Below are 18,227 nucleotides of genomic sequence, written 5' to 3'. Positions count from 1 at the left end.
GAGTTCCCCAAGGCAGTGTGCTGGGCCCTGTGCTTTTTCTGGTCTTTATCAATGATCTCTCCGACTCTCTGGAAAATCCTCTCTATCTCTTTGCTGATGACTCCACTCTCTGCCGCTCCATTCTTCATCCCTCAGATCGGCAGTCTGCAGCCGCCTCACTCTCTGCAGACCTGGACAAAATCACAGACTGGTCAAACAAGTGGAACATGTCTTTCAATCCTGACAAATCTCACTCTCTTACTATGTCTCTCCGATAATATCGACTGGACAACCCTCCCATCTACTTTCTCAACAATCCTCTCCAAGAAGTTCTGTCGCTCAAGCTTTTGGGTCTCACTATCTGCCATGATCTTTCTTGGGAAAACCACATTTCCAAGCTGGCCTCCAAAGCCAGTCGCCGACTGGGCATCTTCCGTCGTGCGAAGTCCTTACTAGGCACACCTGAGCTCCTCACCACATACAAGGCTTTCATCCGCAGCTCAATGGAATACTGTTCTCCCCTATGGGCTGGTGCTCCTGCCTCACACCTGGCTCGGCATCACGCTGTTGAATCCAAAGCTTTCAAAATCATTGGAATCTCCCGCGATGAAGCTATCTCTGAGGGCCTTTCACTCACTCACCGCAGGCAGGGAGGTGGTCTTTCTGTCTTCTACCGACTCCTCTCCGGCCTTGCTCCCCCAGCTCTCTCTGTGCTCTGTCCCGCAAATATTCCTACAGGTCGCACAAGATCTGCCAGCAACCCTCTGATGGTTAAACTGCCGAAATCTCGGCTCTCTGCTCACCTTCACTCTTTCATTCCTCTTTTCTCCCGCCTCTGGAACAAACTCCCACACTCCCTTCAATCCCACTCCTCCCTCCAGGTCTTTAAAACAGCTGTTCACCACCATCTCTTATCTTCCCCCATCCAAAACCTTGATCTTTTCTACCCCCACTAATTCACCCCAGATCCACCTTGTTTGAAATTCCAACTTCTTTCCTGGAAGTCCTGGCAGTGTCCATATGTTTATACCTCTCCCACCCCTCCCCCCCCCCCCCCCTTCACATGCCTCCCCCCAAAGCCCTCTCCCTCCCACAGATCTCTCGATGTCTCCATGTCTCTCGGTCCCTGCTCTCAAATGTTGTGTTTGTGTCCTTCCCCCTCTCTCCCAATCTTGTCTACCGCTCCCGATGTTATTTGTTTTATGTGTCTGTTTGTCTTTCTGTGTGATTAGTGTTCGCTCTTTCACGAGCCTCGATCTTGTATACAAAAAAAAAAAAAAAAAAAAAATCAAGACTCTCTATTCACCTTCACTCTTTCATTCCTCTTTCCTCCCGCCTCTGGAACAAACTTCCTCACTCTCTTCAATCCCACTCCTCCCTCCAGGTCTTTAAAACAGGTGTTCACCACCATCTCTAATCTTTCCCCATCCAAAACCCCTTGAGCTTTTCTACCGCCGTAAATTCACCCTAGATACACTTTTTTGAAATACCGACTTCTTTCCTGGAAGTTCTAGCAGTGTCCATGTGTTTTATACCTCTCCCACCCCCATTCCCCCCACCGACATTCCCATTCCTCCTCCCCCCCCCTACCCCCCACCCCCCAAATTCCTCTCCCTCCCACAGATCTCCTGATGTCCCTGTTCTCTGCTGTTGTAATTCCCTCTCTCTCCCCATCTTATCTCCCACTCTCTTTATTGTACGTTTTGTGTGTCCGTTTTGTTTTTTGCTTGTTTTTGTGCGATTAATGTTAGCTTTTATACGAGCCTCGATCTTGTATCCCCCAAAAAAAAAAACTATGAAAAATCAGCACCACACAAATTCCCCTAACCAAAAATAAAAATAAAACCTGAACCAAAAACACTGCTCAGTGTCCCTTCGAGTTGAAGATAGTTGAAGTCCCTTCGAGTTCATCTGGTCACATCTGTACTCAAATCGGAGGATGACAATGAATCCATCTCCTCCTAATTGCTTTGGTTTCACAGTTTTAAAATTAAAATGAGCAACAGGTGGTCAACCCTTACTTTCGAAAAATCCAATAAATTTTGGAATTAGGGCTACAATTAAAATACATTGAGATCATAAAAATAATAATGTGATGGAGTTTCCTCTGCATGCCTCCCTTAGTGGCCACAATTCTTCTTCTTCCTTCCTTTAGCAGTCACAATTATTCCCACGTTCTTGTGGGGTTGGCCGGGGGAATTTTTGGCCCATGTTTTTCACGAACCGGCTGGCCAGGCCTGACGTTGGACTAAGTAGTTAGGTCAGGAATTGATAACTTGTTCATGGTGCCAGCAACAGCTCGTCTACTCCTCACGAAGGACACAATGGGATCTCTAACATCTACCAACTAATGCAGGCAGACTGGACACCGAGTTTAACATCCATCTGAGGGACGGCTGGAACACATTGTTTTTGAATTCCCCTGCCTGTGAAACACTAGGATGACAGTTTAGAGCTGGGCTTGGATTTAAATCCTGGCTAGACAGCTTAGAGGTGAGTGTGTGTACCTGTAGGCCATCCTGCCAGCTCACTGACAACACTCGAAATGGACATTTTACCCAGATCCTGTTCAACCAGAAATTTAACCCACACTTTACCAATTAAAAAAATACTGCAAATAAAATAACGTGTGAGAAGTTCTCAACAATTAACAATTTCCATAAAGTAGGGAATGATCGGTACCTTTTATTTGTGGAATTCCAGGAGGCAGGTATGTGATGGGACCTGGCAGACCTCTGTCCCCCCTTTCTCCCTGAACAACGAGGAAACAAAGAGATGACATTTACTGATGTATTAGCATCCTGAGATTGATGTTCCCAATCAAAATGCGATCAAACTGTGGAAATTACTTTCATTCCAAGATCTCCATTTGGACCCATACGACCATCATATCCTGTCGCACCCTAAAAAAATACAAGGTGGAGATTCCGATTAGATATCACCCGAAACAATGATTTTACACATCATATGAAATCCAGATTTATAGGTGGTTATCATGACGGTAAATGAGATAGCCAGCTCATAGCAGCTATGGTATCCCTTACATCTTCCATGGTGTTCTGATTAGAGAGTAAACAGACTCTTCATAAATACATTGGAATTGCATTGATTATATATTCATGTTCATTGTTTTGAAGTTTTCAATCCTTTCATTTAAATGACAGTTTTATGTTATTTCAATTTTTATAAACCTATTTTAAATTCATGAAATACTGTTTTTATAATCATAGAAAATATACAAGTTTAAAAAAAAAAGTAAAGTGGAAAAACTCACTTTTCGTCCAGGTACAGCGATGCCGTCGACTCCGGGCGGACCCTAATGGGACGATGTGGAATATTTGATGAAATTGAAATATTTAAAAGAAAATAAATACATTTCTATGTCATAAATTCAAGGAAAATAGATAATGAAACGTTTAATTTAAAAAAATTTTGTCTTGAGTTTCAGTTAAAGCGATAATTCCTCATTTCTTATTCTAATGCTCATGCCAAAATCTCCCGCCATGAAGATGAGTCTGTGGGCCTATAACGTGGCCATTGCAGGGAGGTCGGTGGTCTCTCTGTCTTCCACCGCCTTCTTTCTGGTCTTGCACCCTCTGATCTCTCCGTGCTTTGTCCCCCCGTGACTCCCAATGTTTCTGCAGGGCTCACACGGTCGGTCAACCATTAACCCCATTCTGGTGAAAATACCGAAATCCAGGAGCACTGCTCACCTCCACTCATTCGTTCCTCTTTTTTCACCACCTATGGAAACCACATCCTCTTCGCTACAGATATTCATGACAGCTGTTCACCACCATCTCAGATCATCCCCCATCCAAACCTATGATATTTTCTCCTTTCTTCAACCCTCATCCCAACATTCCCAAATTTCCAGTTTTCCCTTCATGAGTCTGCTTCTGTATCCATCTTGTCCACCCCATGAATCCATCCTCCCCTACACCTCATTCATACCCACATCCCTCGTTTCTCCAAGTCTCCCTATATTTTGTCCTGAACTGTTTTGTGTTCTAGCTCCTCCATGAGCCTCGAATTTATATCGAAAAAGTGCTTTCTATGCTTCTACATACTTTGGCCTTTGACCTCTTTTGTCACATACCCTGGGACCAGGAAGTCCGATGATACCTTTTTCTCCGTTCATGCCAATGCCATCTGTAAAGCCCTGTGGGGAACAGCCAGTGTTGGTTAACACCTTATGAAGTGTGTACAAGGTAGCCTCGACACCTGCAAAGGAGAAATAACCAACAACCTCTGGCAGCCATATTTAAACAACAACAACAACGGCATTTTAAGGCCATTTTCCCTGCAAGAGCGGGGGTTAGCCTTGCGGTCCCCATGACAATCTTCTCCATTTTGCCCTATTTTCTGCATCTCTCCTTGTTAACCCCCTTGCCCGAATTTCTTCTTCCACCACCTTTAGCCAAGTCTTTCTCGGTCTTCCCCGTCCTCCACTTCCTTCTACACTCATTTCAATCACTCTTCTCAACCAGTCACTTTCATCCTTCCTCAACACATGACCAAACCATCTCAAACTGTTTCTCTTCACAGCATCCATCCCCATCATCTTTCGCAATTCATCATTTGTCTTCCTCTCTCTCAAAGATACTCCGCACAGCCACCGAACCATTTGCATTTCCACCCTTTGTTGCTGCTCTACGTTCATTACCCATGTCTCGCTCCCATAAATCATAACACTTCTCACACATGCAGCATACACCTTTCCCTTCAGCTTCAACGGCACTCCCCTCCTCGTCAGCACACCACTCAGTTCCCGAACCTTCTTCTATGCACATCTCACTCCAGCAACCGTTGCCGAGTCTGATCCACCTTCTCCATTCAGCATGTCTCGTAGGTAACAAAATGTTTTCACACCTTCCAGCTTCATGCCGTCTCCAAGATCCAACTCAACATTTCCTCCATCTGCAGCTCCCTATGTGCACACCTTACACTTGAATGTAGCTGCCACACTGGTTAATGACCCTCTCAGACCACTACATATTTGATGAACCCACTCGGCGCACATTGTACATTGAATGGAATTCACTCAGACACCCTTCCTGCACACAACACATGGCCACTTCCCAGTTCTTTCCACCTCACCACATGCTTTACCACTTGCCTCACCTTCGTTTTTCCGATATTCACCTTCAGACCTTTTGTCACCATACATTCCTTCCACTTGTTCATCTTCTCCTTCAGTCCATCCATACTTTCTGCAATCCACACCAGATCATCTGCATACAACAACTCCCATGGTAAACCCTCCTTTACGTTCTGAGCCAGCACCTCCACCACAGCTACAAATAGTAGTGGACTTAGTACCGACCCCTGATGCACTCCCACCTTCACCTCAAACTCACCACTGTTCCCGTCCTTCGTCCTTACAGCTGTGCGCGCTCTTTTGTACATTGACATCACCACTCTGATCAACCATTCCTCCACTCATAACTTCCTCAATGCCCATGTCACTACTTCATGTGGAACCCTATCGAATGCTTTCTCCAGATCAACAAACCCAAGAAACAACTTCTTCCTCTTCTCCATGTACTTCTCCTGCAACTGCCTCATAATAAAACGCACGTCTGTCGTTCCTCTTCCTGGCATAAATCCAAACTGCATTTCGTCAATCTTCACTTTCTTCCTTATCCTCCACTCCAACACCCTTTCCAATACCTTCATTCCATGCTCCAATAACTTTATCACTCAATACGAGCCACAGTCCAGAGGGTCACCTTTCCCCTTGTATAGAGGGACGAGGGTACCCAGTTCCCAATCCACTGGAATGCGGCCTTCTTTCACCACCAGATTGCAGATCTCTGTCATTCTCTTCAAAACCAAATTTCCCACTGCCTTCAACATATCTCCCACAACTCCCGTCGGCCCTCCCGCTTTTCTACTCCTCATTGCTTTTATCGCTTCCTCAACTTCCTTCTCAGTTATCTTCTCTGCCGGTTATAAAGCTGGGTTACTCTCGATGTTGCCATCCCATTCATTCTCTGCATTCAACAGCATTTCCATATATCTCTTCCATCTTCCTTTAATTCCATCTGCGTCCACAACGATTTGTCCCACTTCATCCTTCAAGCAACTCACCCCCATCACATCACACCTCTCTTTTGCGATCTGCTTTGCAATCCTGAATACCGCTCTCTGACCCTCTTCCAAATCCAAGCGTTCTCCAAACATTTTCCTGCATGCCTCCTGCGCTTTTGCTACCTCTTTCTTTGCAGACTTCTTGGCTGCCTTATAACTTTCATGCTCTGCCTTTTCTGCCCCCATATTCTTCGCCTTCTGCCACACCTTGAACTTCTTCCTCTTCTCGTCAATCTTCTTTCCAACTTCATCATCCCACCACCATGTTTCCGAGTGTCTCGGTGGTCCTTTTGTCCATCCACATACCTCACCAATGGCTCCCAACAGACTATCTTTCATTGACATCCAACCACTTTCAAGCTCAACCACATCATCCTCTACCATACTCAGCCTCTCTTTTAATGCCTCCCTCACTGTCACCTCTTTCAACCTCGACACCTTGACACCTTGATTGTCGGTTGGTATTTCACCCGCCGAGCTGTCCTCACACCTTTCACCCTTATGTCGCAGACAAGCAAGTGGTGCTGTGAAACAGCCTCCTCCCCTGGGATCACCTTTGTGTCCCGGAGGTGCCCCCTATCTCACCTAAGCACCAGCAGGTAGTCAACGGTTGTCGTCGACCCACCTGACATGTATGTAACAAGCTTATTATCCTCTTTCTGGAACTGAGTATTACAAATCAACAAATCAGCTCCATCAGCAAACTACAAAATCCTTTCACATTCTCCATTTCTCACACCATATCCGTAACCCCCATGAACTCCCTCAAAACCGTCCATACTCCTTCCCACATGTCCATTTAGGTCTCCTCCAACCACAACAACTTCCTCATCTTTTACGTTTTCCATCAGCTTCTCTATTGCACACCAGAACTAAACTTGTCCTTCTCTTCATCGCTCCGACCAACCTGCGGAGCATATCCCGAGATGACGTTCACCAAGAGCGTTCCAATCATCATTTTGACCATCATCAACCTTTCACTCACTCTAGTCACACTCAACACACTGTCTACAAACTCCTCAGAAAACAGGACACCAACACCATTCATGCCTTCTGGGCACCCTTGCCACACAAACTTGTATTTCTGTCCCTGCCTGCCCTTCACCATTCTCACACCACTTCCCTTCCATCTCGTCTCCTGCACACAACATATGTCCACTCTTCTTCTGACCAATACTTCCACCACTTCTCCTGATCTCCCTGTCATTGTCCCTACATTCCATGTCCCAAACCTCAGAAGCCAATCTCCACGTCAGGCATCAGACGTTTCGTCGTCATAAATGGAGTGATTTCCACCCTTGCTTCGATCGGATTCCCCACCTTGAGTTTTGATGAGAGGGAGTGGGGTCCCCCAGGCGGTGCTTCAGGCTGTACCCTGCCCATATGTCGTTGTAATTGTCATGGTTCTCTTTTTGAGGCAATGTTTTTATGGCCGGATGCCCTTCCTGACGCCAACCCTTTTAGTCGCCTCTTATGACACGCAGGGATACGGTGTACGTATTCTAAACCGGGGTACACACCTACGATAGTCCATGGGCTGGGGTGGTTTCTGTGTGACTTTTATGTGCCCTAAGTTTCTCTTCATATTATTGAAGTAGACCATGTGGGACATCAAAAAAGTGAGGGTGGACATCTGGGAGCCTGGTCGGATTTGAGAAAATGACGTCACAATATCAAGCTTTTGCGTTCATGAGGCGACCAAAAATTTGGGGTAGGGGAAACTAAAATGCTTATAACGCCACAACCATACATGATATAACTGCAAACTACCATTCAAAATATTTGTTTTTATTCACTCTACATGTGACAATATGTAATTATCTGATTATTATGCAAATTTGCTGTCCAGAGGTCAAAAGGTCATGGAAATCGGGGGTTGCTTAAAATCTGACCCACCGGAAGAAAAATGTGAGTTACAGGCTGCCTGTACTACTTGAGAATGTTTGCTGGCTGTCAGAGGTTGCCAAGACATATCTCTATCACATGATATGCATTGTATAAGAATTAACCCTTTTGTAACGTATACATCAACTTTGATAAATGGTGCTATTTCAGAAAAGCTGATTTTCCTTTGCAGCGGAAGACACATGCCACAAAATAAAGTAATCGAACATTTTCATCAGTATGAATATGATCTATCACCAACTACTTTTCTTTAAGCCTAAATATCACTTAATTTACTAATTTCTTACAATATTCCCATGTCGTTAACCCACTAAGTCCTAAAACAACCACCTGTAGAGGGGGGGGGGGGGGGGGGGTCGGAACATCCATTGTCGCTCCATTCAGCAAACATCCTAAGAACATCCTTAGAGCAACGCTCCATTCAGCAAAAATAAACTGCTGAATTTGCTCAGTTTTAGTAATAGTCTAGGTTTTTAGATCCAAATGAAGGTATACTGCTGACTGTAGTCACTATTCCAAATCATGCCAATTTGATAATGGGAGAAGGAATACATGTAGATGCCAGGAGTACATTTCCACGCAGCTGTAAGTGTCACATATGAGTTCTGTTCGGTTTTAGATACAACCAGCTGTATTTTTACAGCAAACATTCTCGTCTCCCATACCTTGGCACTTGCAGAACATGCAACAATGCAGGTCACTCTTTCGACATGCACATCTCTCTGTCGCACATTTCAAGCAAGTACAGTGCACAGCATATTCCTCGGGAATGGGTCTGATGGCCTTATCTGGATGGAGTAGTTCATCTTCCTCTTCAAATCCGTATAGGAGAGGATTCAACTCAGTCGTATTTGCAGAGAGAATTGATGTCATCACATATGTAGCATAATATGCCCTTAGAATATGGGCCTTTATGGCATGGCTTGTAGGTGGCAACTTCTCGAGTGGGGTTTTGCTGTGGTGATAATTATGATCCCTGAGTTCATCCATTGTTGTGCAGGTAGTTCCATTCTTTAGGACTTTCAGTAGATATGATTCTGCTCTCTCAACTTCATCGTCAGAAGGTCCATTTTGGCTACAACCAAATCCTTGAAGGTAGTCTACTGGGTTTGCTTTAAGGGCCGCTTGCTTTGTGCCAACCTTGCTGGTGTAATCACACCCAGTGAGCGTATGCACAGTGGGAAGGACTTTGCATAGGTCAGGCCCTTTATCTGACGCAAAGAATGTATTGGAATATATTTGGTAGAGTTTCCACTGCCAGCTTTCAACCACAGTTCATAAAGGCCCTTTTCATGCAGTACATCCCAGTAAAAGAGCAACAGCACAAATACATCAGTGTCTGGGGATAACACCACTAGTCGTTGTATTCCGTGCTCCACAGCATGTAAGGCGTGGGGTATAATTCGTGTATCTGCTTCCTCTATATCAATGCAGAGTTCTGGAATGTCCCTGCAATAGCCATCACAACAGGAAAGACATGGGACTTCGACAGATTCACTTGAAAAGCCACTCACAAATACCTTCAGGCTTGAAGGGGTCTCTCGCGCGTGCTTTATGGCTGTCTGGTGCAGTAAAATCTCAAGATTATGCTTGTTCCTGTTAGCTGGCCAGAACCGCTCCATCTGAACTGGTAAAGGTGTATCTTCACTGACTGCATTCAGTTCAGTTGGAGAGATGGTTTCTCGTCGCTTTCTTTCCGAGTTTTTGATTGAAATGTCAAAGTATGAATCAAAGATAATCAAAGATACATCAACCTTGAAAGCTTACGGTTGCCTCCAAGAATTTACTGGCCCTGTCACACTCTGATATGCGGTATTTCTGATGCACACATTTCATGCTTCTTGTATCCACAGATGACACATGATAACTCCCTCTTGTCCGGTACATTGGAAGGTCCAGGTCTCGGTGAGATGCTTGAGCGAGAGCGGCGTGATGATGCCTCACGACTGACTTCTTCACTGCCACTAGAAGTGGAGGCGGAAGCTTTACTGATATTTTCCAACGATTTTTTGTGAGTGTAAGCTTTGTAACACAGATTGTCCATATGATAGACAAATTCTTCATCTTCAAGGGTGCGAAGTATTTTGGCAACATGGTCATTTCGTTCTGCAGCAGCCTCACGTATTCGTTTCCACCCATGTTCAGTGCTTGTGGGGTTTTTTTCTTTCGAAGATTGGCAAATGATGCATTTATCAAGATCAAGGTATTCACCGTCTCCAGCTCCACCAACCAAGCTGACACCAGTGTTCTGCATCTCATCTGAAACAAACCAGAAGGGCATTCCATGAACATGGGTGATGGCAGCATTATTGTAAGTCATAACACACCTGAAAGGCATACATAATCTGACATCTTGGCAGGATAAATCAACTTTCAGCCCTCTGAAAGCTGTCTGGTGATAAACATGCTATTGGGATAATGAAGATCGGACAGACGTTTAGTTAGTCTTGCGTTGGGCAGGCGGCGTTACTGCTCGACCATTTGCGAGCCTGTTTACATTCCTGTACTTGATGGGGTATGCATGTGTGCACTGGTGTGTAGTGAACGCTGATTATACTACTGATTTTGTTTAAGCCCTTCTGTAGATAAAAACACCTACCACAAGTAGTCTGTGCGTTAAAACATGAGAACTGTCTGTCAAATTGAAGATTGTAATGTTGATTCAATTTTTACTTTCACTTTCACCCATGAGGAAATGCACTTATACAGTGCTGCCACCAAGCTGTCAATACTAGAATCGGTGGTAGTGCCCTCTAACAGAACCACGTGGAACTACTCTATTGTGGGAATCCAAAGAAGCCTCAAATGACTGGAGATAATGAGAACTGACTAGAAATAGAGGACTCAACCTCTGCCCATTTTAAAACAACTGAAATAAAAGGGTTAAATGGTTCATCGTTGTCAGAAATAGCAAGAAGTCATTTCCTCTGGGTCTTCTGCTGATGTGTATAGTAATAATCTAAAAGAGGTTTACAAAACATTCACCAACCTGTATGGTATGAATAATGTACACTTAGACGATGGAAAAACTGGAATTTCTGACATGTCTGAAATAGCACCATTTATCAAAGTTGATGTTTACGTTACAAAAGGGTTCATTCTGCGCTCTGCACGGTCCCGGCTCTGCTCTGCTGCTCCTGGCTTCACCTGCTCGGCTCCTTCGCTGTTTCCTCGGGCTCACTCTCGTGGGTTGTGCCCATTGTTTGCAGCGGCGGTGGTGGCGGTTTGCCGTCGTGATCTTGATTAGCGGCGGTGGTCGTTTGCCGCTGCATTTGCCGCTTTGCCTCCTCAACCTTGGCCTCGTGCTCGTCTCTTCGCTCCTGTCTGCCCTCTGCATGGTCCCGGCTCTGCTCCTGGCTTCACCTGCTCGGCTCCTTCGCTGTTTCCTCGGGCCCACTCCCGTGGGTTGTGACGATTGTTTCGCCTCCTCACCCTTGGCCTCGTGCTCGTCCCTTCGCTCCTGCTGGCATGGCTCTGCGGTACTCCGCCGCAAGGCTTCTCCTGCTTAAGACCCGATCCACCCCATCATGCATCTCTGCAATCAAATCGAATGGACTCCTGCGTCGACCCAGGTACATTCACCGTGGCTCCGGTCGTAAGTTTGTTTATATACAATCAGGTCACTCCATCCCCATCCTCTGGTCGGCTCAGCGCACTCCCACTCATCATCCCAACACACCTGGTCACAACAACGCACAAAATCGCACCTCCTGTCTGCGAACCCTGACCAAATCACCTGGATTCATACCCGCCGTACAAAACAACATCAAGCTCACCCTGTTCAATACCCGGTCCCTCAACAACAAATGCCTCATCCTGAACGACTACATCCTGGAAAATAAACTGGACTTTCTCTGTCTCACTGAGACCTGGCAACAACCACTGGACTACTACACGCTCAACCTCACCACACCCAATGGATATTCTTACATCAATAAACCATGCTCGGAGGGCCGAGGTGGTGGAATTGCCGTTATTCACCGACAAGACATCAAGACCAACCTCATCTCCATCTCATCTGCTCCATCATTTGAACACCTGGCTTTTAAACTCTCTGGTCACACACAGTCAGTCATGGCTGTTGTCTACCACCCTCCCAAACCACACCCATCATTCCTATCTGACTTCTCCTACTTTCTGACCCAGCTATGTTCCCTCTCCCCCTCAATCCTCCTCCTTGGTGATTTCAATATCCACATGGACTCCACTGACTCCACGCTAACCACTGACTTCACTGATTTACTCACCGCCTTTAACCTCACTCAACATGTCAACTTTCCTAACCATAACCGTGGTCACATTTTGGACCTTGTCTGCTCTACTGGACTAATTTTGCACCATCTCTTTAGCTCTGACCTCACTCTCTCTGACCACCTAGCCATCACTCTGACCATCAACATCCCCACCCCAGCACCAAGGCATTATCGCACTATCAACTTCCGTAAGCTAAACGCTCTTTCACCTACCTCATTCTCATCGACCCTCTATGAAAAAATGTCCACTTCTCCCTTCGTTGACCCCCACACCCCTTCTGACCTCACTGACTACTACAACCACACTCGCTCCTCCTGCCTTGACCAACTTGCGCCTATAAAAACCAAAACAGTTTCTTTCACCCATTCTGCTCCCTGGTTTACCCCTGAACTCCGCCTGATGAAAACTCGTGCTCGCCAACTTGAAAGACTCCGCAATAAAACAGGTCTCACAGTTCACTCCCAGGCCTACAAGGACCACATACAACACTATAAAGATGCCCTCTCCCGCGCCCGCTCCGCCTACTACTCTCAAATTATCCACTCTGGCTCCGGAAACCCAAAAGCACTCTTCTCTACAATAAACAAACTCCTCAGCCCCCTGAACACCACCACCCAGTCATTCACAATAGACAACTGTATCTCCTTCCTTTCATTCTTCCAACGCAAAATTGAAAACATCTACAACAGCTTGACCACCGCCGCACCTGCTCAAACCACCTGCCCCCCCTTATCCTGCCATCCCCTGTCTCAATTCTCCCCAGTCTCCCCTACTGACCTCTCTGAACTCATCGGAATGAAAACTGCCACCTGCACTCTTGACCCCATCCCCTCCAGCTTTGTCAAGGCCTCCCTTCCTGCTCTCTCTCCACTTATCATTGCAACAATAAACTCCTCCCTGTCTACAGGCATCGTCCCACCATCCCTCAAAATTGCTGCTGTTACCCCCATTCTGAAAAAACCTGGACTAAACCCTGACACCCTAAATAACTTCAGACCCATCTCCAACCTACCCTTTCTGTCAAAGGTTTTGGAACGCGCTGTAGCCACTCAACTCAAACATCACCTCTCTGCCAATAACCTGCATGAAACATTCCAATCCGGATTCCGCTCCTACCACAGTACTGAAACTGCTCTCCTCAAAATCACCAACGACCTTCTCCTCTCCTCTGACGCTGGCAACCTCAACATTCTCATCCTCCTCGACCTCAGCGCCGCCTTTGACACCATCGATCACACCATCCTCCTCACCCGACTTGAAACCACCTTTAACATTACCGGCACTGCCCTCTCTTGGATTAAATCATACCTCTCTGACAGACGTCAGTTCATCTCCATCAATAACTGCAAATCCCCCACTGCTCCCCTCCCCCAAGGTTCAGTTCTTGGCCCCCTCCTCTTCATCCTTTACCTGTCCCCCCTCGGTCACTTAATCCGCCGTCATGGTCTCCAATTCCACTGCTTCGCCGATGACATCCAGCTTTTCATCTCCACCAAGTCCATCTCCACCACCACCCACTCTATCCTGACAAACTGCATCACTGAAATAAAATCCTGGCTTCAAATCAACTTCCTCAAACTTAACTGTGATAAATCTGAAATAATCATCATTGGCCCAAAAACGCTCACCAAGTCCACCCATAACTTTGCCCTCAACATCGACGGTTTCCCAGTATCCACCTCCCCTCACATCCGGAATCTTGGCATCATCTTTGACCAAACCCTCTCCTTCGACAAATACACTAAACAGATCACAAAGACAGCCTTCTTTCACCTGAAAAACATCGCCCGTCTCCGTCCATCCCTCTCCTCCGTGGCTGCAGAAACCCTCATCCACGCCTTCATCACTTCCCGTCTGGACTACTGCAATAGCCTCCTTTATGGTTCACCCTCAACAATCACCAATAAACTCCAATACATTCAGAACTCCGCTGCCCGTCTACTCACCCATTCCCGGACCCGTGACCACATCACCCCCGTCCTTTACAAGCTTCACTGGCTCCCCATCTCCCAGAGAATCCAGTACAAAATCCTCCTCTTGACCTACAAAGCCCTCCATAACCTGGCCCCATCCTACCTGGCTGACCCTCCTCTCCAGACACACTCCCACCCGCAACCTCCGCTCTGCTGGTACCAACCTCCTGACCCTCCCCATCCGGACCAAATTTAGATCCTGGGGGGACAGGGCCTTCTCCATCGCTGCTCCCACCCTCTGGAACTCGCTACCTCACACCATCAGAGACTCCTCCTCACTCACCACATTCAAAACATCACTCAAGACCCACCTGTTCAACACTGCATTCAACATTTAACCCACAGCATCTAACCCCTGACTATCTCCTCTCCTTCTCCCTCCTTTGTGCTTTGAATATTTCCCTATTGGTTCTTCTTTTTTGCAATTGTTTTTATGTTTTGCTATGCATTATGTTTTGCACTCTGTCAAAGCGCCTTTGGGCTTCCTGAAAAGCGCTATATAAAATAAATGCATTATTATTATTATTATTATTATTCTTATACAATGCATATCATGTGATAGAGATATGTCTTGGCAACCTCTGACAGCCAGCAAACATTCTCAAGTAGTACAGGCAGCCTGTAACTCACATTTTTCTTCCGGTGGGTCAGATTTTAAGCAACCCCCGATTTCCATGACCTTTTGACCTCTGGACAGCAAATTTGCATAATAATCAGATAATTTCATATTGTCACATGTAGAGTGAATAAAAACAAATATTTTGAATGGTAGTTTGAAGTTATATCATGTATGGTTGTGGCGTTATAAGCATTTTAGTTTCCCCTACCCCAAATTTTTGGTCGCCTCATGAACGCAAAAGCTTGATATTGTGACGTCATTTTCTCAAATCCGACCAGGCTCCCAGATGTCCACCCTCACTTTTTTGATGTCCCACATGGTCTATTTCAATAATATGAAGAGAAACTTAGGGCACATAAAAGTCACACAGAAACCACCCCAGCCCATGGACTACTACTACTACTGCGTCGAGCTGGCTCGGCATTCCATGACACATTTCTTCCATTCAACTCTGTCACTCATGGCATTAGGTAGTTCGCTAACCAGACACCCAGTATCATTTGTAAGCTGATCTGCGTGGTACACACCTGGCAGCCATATTTAAACCAGATATATTTATTCAAATACAGATAAGGATAACAGAGAGCAGTCTTTTAAACCTCAGTGTTAATGATCATCATCATTCGCCATCTTATGACAGGATAAGGCCAATTTGTGCAATCAATGGGTTTCAACAAATAACTCCATAGAGTAGAAGGGATAAGCAGAAGTCACCGATATTATTGATTTGGGTTGCTCGGGCGATTTCTATCAAGACTGCATCGATCAGAATCAAATTTTGCTTGTCGATCATTTTCGCAATGCCATTTTCACACCATTGTCTTTCCAATTGTTACCATGGTAACAAGATTGTTCTCACATGTAAACGCTAACTTCACTTTTTTTCAGCATTATTTTGAGATCGTCTTTGGAGCGTGGATATTGACCACCACGATTATGGTGGCCAGTGTCAATTTCTGAATAGAAAAATAATTTTGGCAGCCAGTTGTCATCCACGCATGACCGCACCCAATGCAGCTTTGCTCTGGCCAGATGCACGAACATCGGTCAACACAAACGTGTTATCGACCATTACAAGGGGGTACCCGGCACTCACTGATGAACTTATGAAAGTTTGATGAAGATGCTTGTAACCATCTCAGAAAAATGGCAGCACAAACACACAGGCAGACAGGCAGACAGGCAGACAGACAGACAGACATCTCTCTTATAGTATAGATGAGAGTGTCATTCCGTTTATGTTAATGACGTCGACCGTAGCAGTGTTTACTCAATGGTGAACCAGGGGGTTAGCACATCAACCACCATGATGGAAAGTTTCAATTAGTCAAAAAGAAATCGAACTCTAAAAGAACAACTTACCGGTGTCCCCCGGTAACCCTTCGCTCCAAAGTATCCTGAGTTACCTTGGCTGCCCTGCAAATGAACGCAAACATCGATCGCTCTGATTAGTTATGGCTATTATTTACATCGTTAAAAAAAGAAAAAAGAAAAAAAAGAATTGATGTCTGCAGTCAGCTTTGATTTTGGGTGGTTAACCATGATAGGTTTACTGGAAGAACATGTGCATCCTGGAGGAGTTGGGGATGGTTGGAGGACTGATGATCTGGGGATGGTTGGAGGACTGAAGGGGATGGTTGGAGGACTGAAGGGGATGGTTGGAGGACTGAAGGGGATGGTTGGAGGACTGAAGGGGATGGTTGGAGGACTGAAGGGGATGGTTGGAGGACTGAAGGGGATGGTTGGAGGACTGCAGAGCTGGGGATGGTTGGAGGACTGATGATTTGGGGATGGTTGGAGGACTGATGATTTGGGGATGATTGGAGGACTGAGGAGCTGGGGATGATTGGAGGACTGAGGAGCTGGGGATGATTGGAGGACTGAGGAGCTGGGGATGATTGGAGGACTGAGGAGCTGGGGATGATTGGAGGACTGAGAGAGCAGAGGGAGCCCCAACCAGTCTATGATGTGAGAGGAACAGACCTTGTGCATCAGGTTCATCAGTTTCATCGTGGAATATGCCAAAAATGTTCAGTGCTTTGGATTCAACCAATTTCAGAAGTGAAAGATGCAATACTTGGAAGCAGCTAGTCTCTATCTCCCAGTCTACAGTGAGGGGGGTTCTCAGGTTGGATGGAATTTCTCACTGGGGTTGGCAGGCCACTGCAGAGGGAATTTTCTACGAGCGCGTTCCTGGTGTCCCAGGCTGCTTCTCCGTTGAGCATATGGGTGAAAGCTTTACTAAAGGTGGTTCTAAGAGGCTTCTCCTTGAGGCCGAGAGAACTCCCGACTCCCTGGGAAGGAACCCATTTGTTTCCTCGCTTGGGTCAGCCAAAATCTTTGCAAAAAGTGGTCGATATGTCCAACGTGACAAGCAAAGCTCTCTTTGCCAAACGACAAACAAACAAAAACCCAATCAACACAAAGCTCTGGAAATAAACAACCTTGTGCAGAATAATCTCAAGTAATAAAAGCACTTGAATTAGTAATGTTAATTGCTGATGAATGTGACGTCACCACCCCCACCCATTGTTTAATGTACGTATATAAACAGTGAGGTGAGGTTGCATGTCGTGTAACATACTAGGAGAGTCCGGTAACATATTGGTAGAGTCCGTCATTAGTGTCAACATGACTATTTAGTTAGACTCATTCCTCAATAGGTTGTTGTTCACCAGTTTGTTGTTGTTCACCAGTTTTGGGATGCCCCAACAGAGAAAAAGAAGAAGACAAAGAAAACGAGACTGCGTTAGAGCGTCCATTCGGAGTCTGGGAGGTCCAATCCCCAGCTGAATCATACCAAAGATCAGTTTTAAAATGACACGCGCTGCTTCCTTGCTTGACATTCAGCATATCAACGGATAAGAGCACGGACAATATAAGGCTCGTATCCAGAAAATATCTACCACTTAAAACACAATGTGTTTCTGTGTGTGTGTGTGTGTGTGTGTGTGTGTGTGTGTGTGTGTGTGTGTGTGTGTGTGTGTGTGTGTGTGTGTGTGTATCTGTGTGTGTATATATGTGTGTATATATGTGTGTGTCTATATATGTGTGTGTATATGTGTGTGTATATATATGTGTGTGTATATATATGTGTGTGTATATATGTGTGTGTATATATGTATGTGTATATATGTATGTGTATATATATGTGTGTGTCTATATATGTGTGTGTATATGTGTGTGTATATATATATGTGTGTGTATATATGTATGTGTATATATATGTGTGTGTATACATGTGTGTGTATATATGTGTGTGTATATATGTATGTGTATATATGTGTGTGTATACATGTGTGTGTATATATATGTGTGTATATATGTATGTGTATATATGTGTGTGTATATGTGAGTGTATATATGTGTGTGTATATATATGTGTGTGTATATATGTGTGTGTA

General features: G+C 45.4%; 1 protein-coding gene across 2 annotated transcripts in view; it reads right to left on the bottom strand.

Annotated features, from left to right (window-relative positions):
* Nucleotides 1-18,227, bottom strand: part of COL4A6 (collagen type IV alpha 6 chain) — a 576,802-nt gene that overhangs the window by 202,653 nt on the left and 355,922 nt on the right. For both annotated transcript variants that reach the window (XM_078778521.1, XM_078778522.1), the window contains exons 13-17: nt 16,186-16,239; nt 4,079-4,141; nt 3,254-3,295; nt 2,829-2,882; nt 2,662-2,731 (exon numbers count right to left, since the gene is read on the bottom strand). In XM_078778521.1, the coding sequence (XP_078634647.1) occupies nt 2,662-2,731; nt 2,829-2,882; nt 3,254-3,295; nt 4,079-4,141; nt 16,186-16,239 (283 nt within the window). The remainder of the gene's footprint in view (nt 1-2,661; nt 2,732-2,828; nt 2,883-3,253; nt 3,296-4,078; nt 4,142-16,185; nt 16,240-18,227) is intronic.

The sequence above is a fragment of the Myxine glutinosa genome, chromosome 5, assembly GCF_964187855.1.
Source record: "Myxine glutinosa chromosome 5, kmMyxGlut1.1, whole genome shotgun sequence".
NCBI lineage: Eukaryota > Metazoa > Chordata > Myxini > Myxiniformes > Myxinidae > Myxine > Myxine glutinosa.
This window is presented reverse-complemented; position numbering and strand designations above follow the sequence as displayed.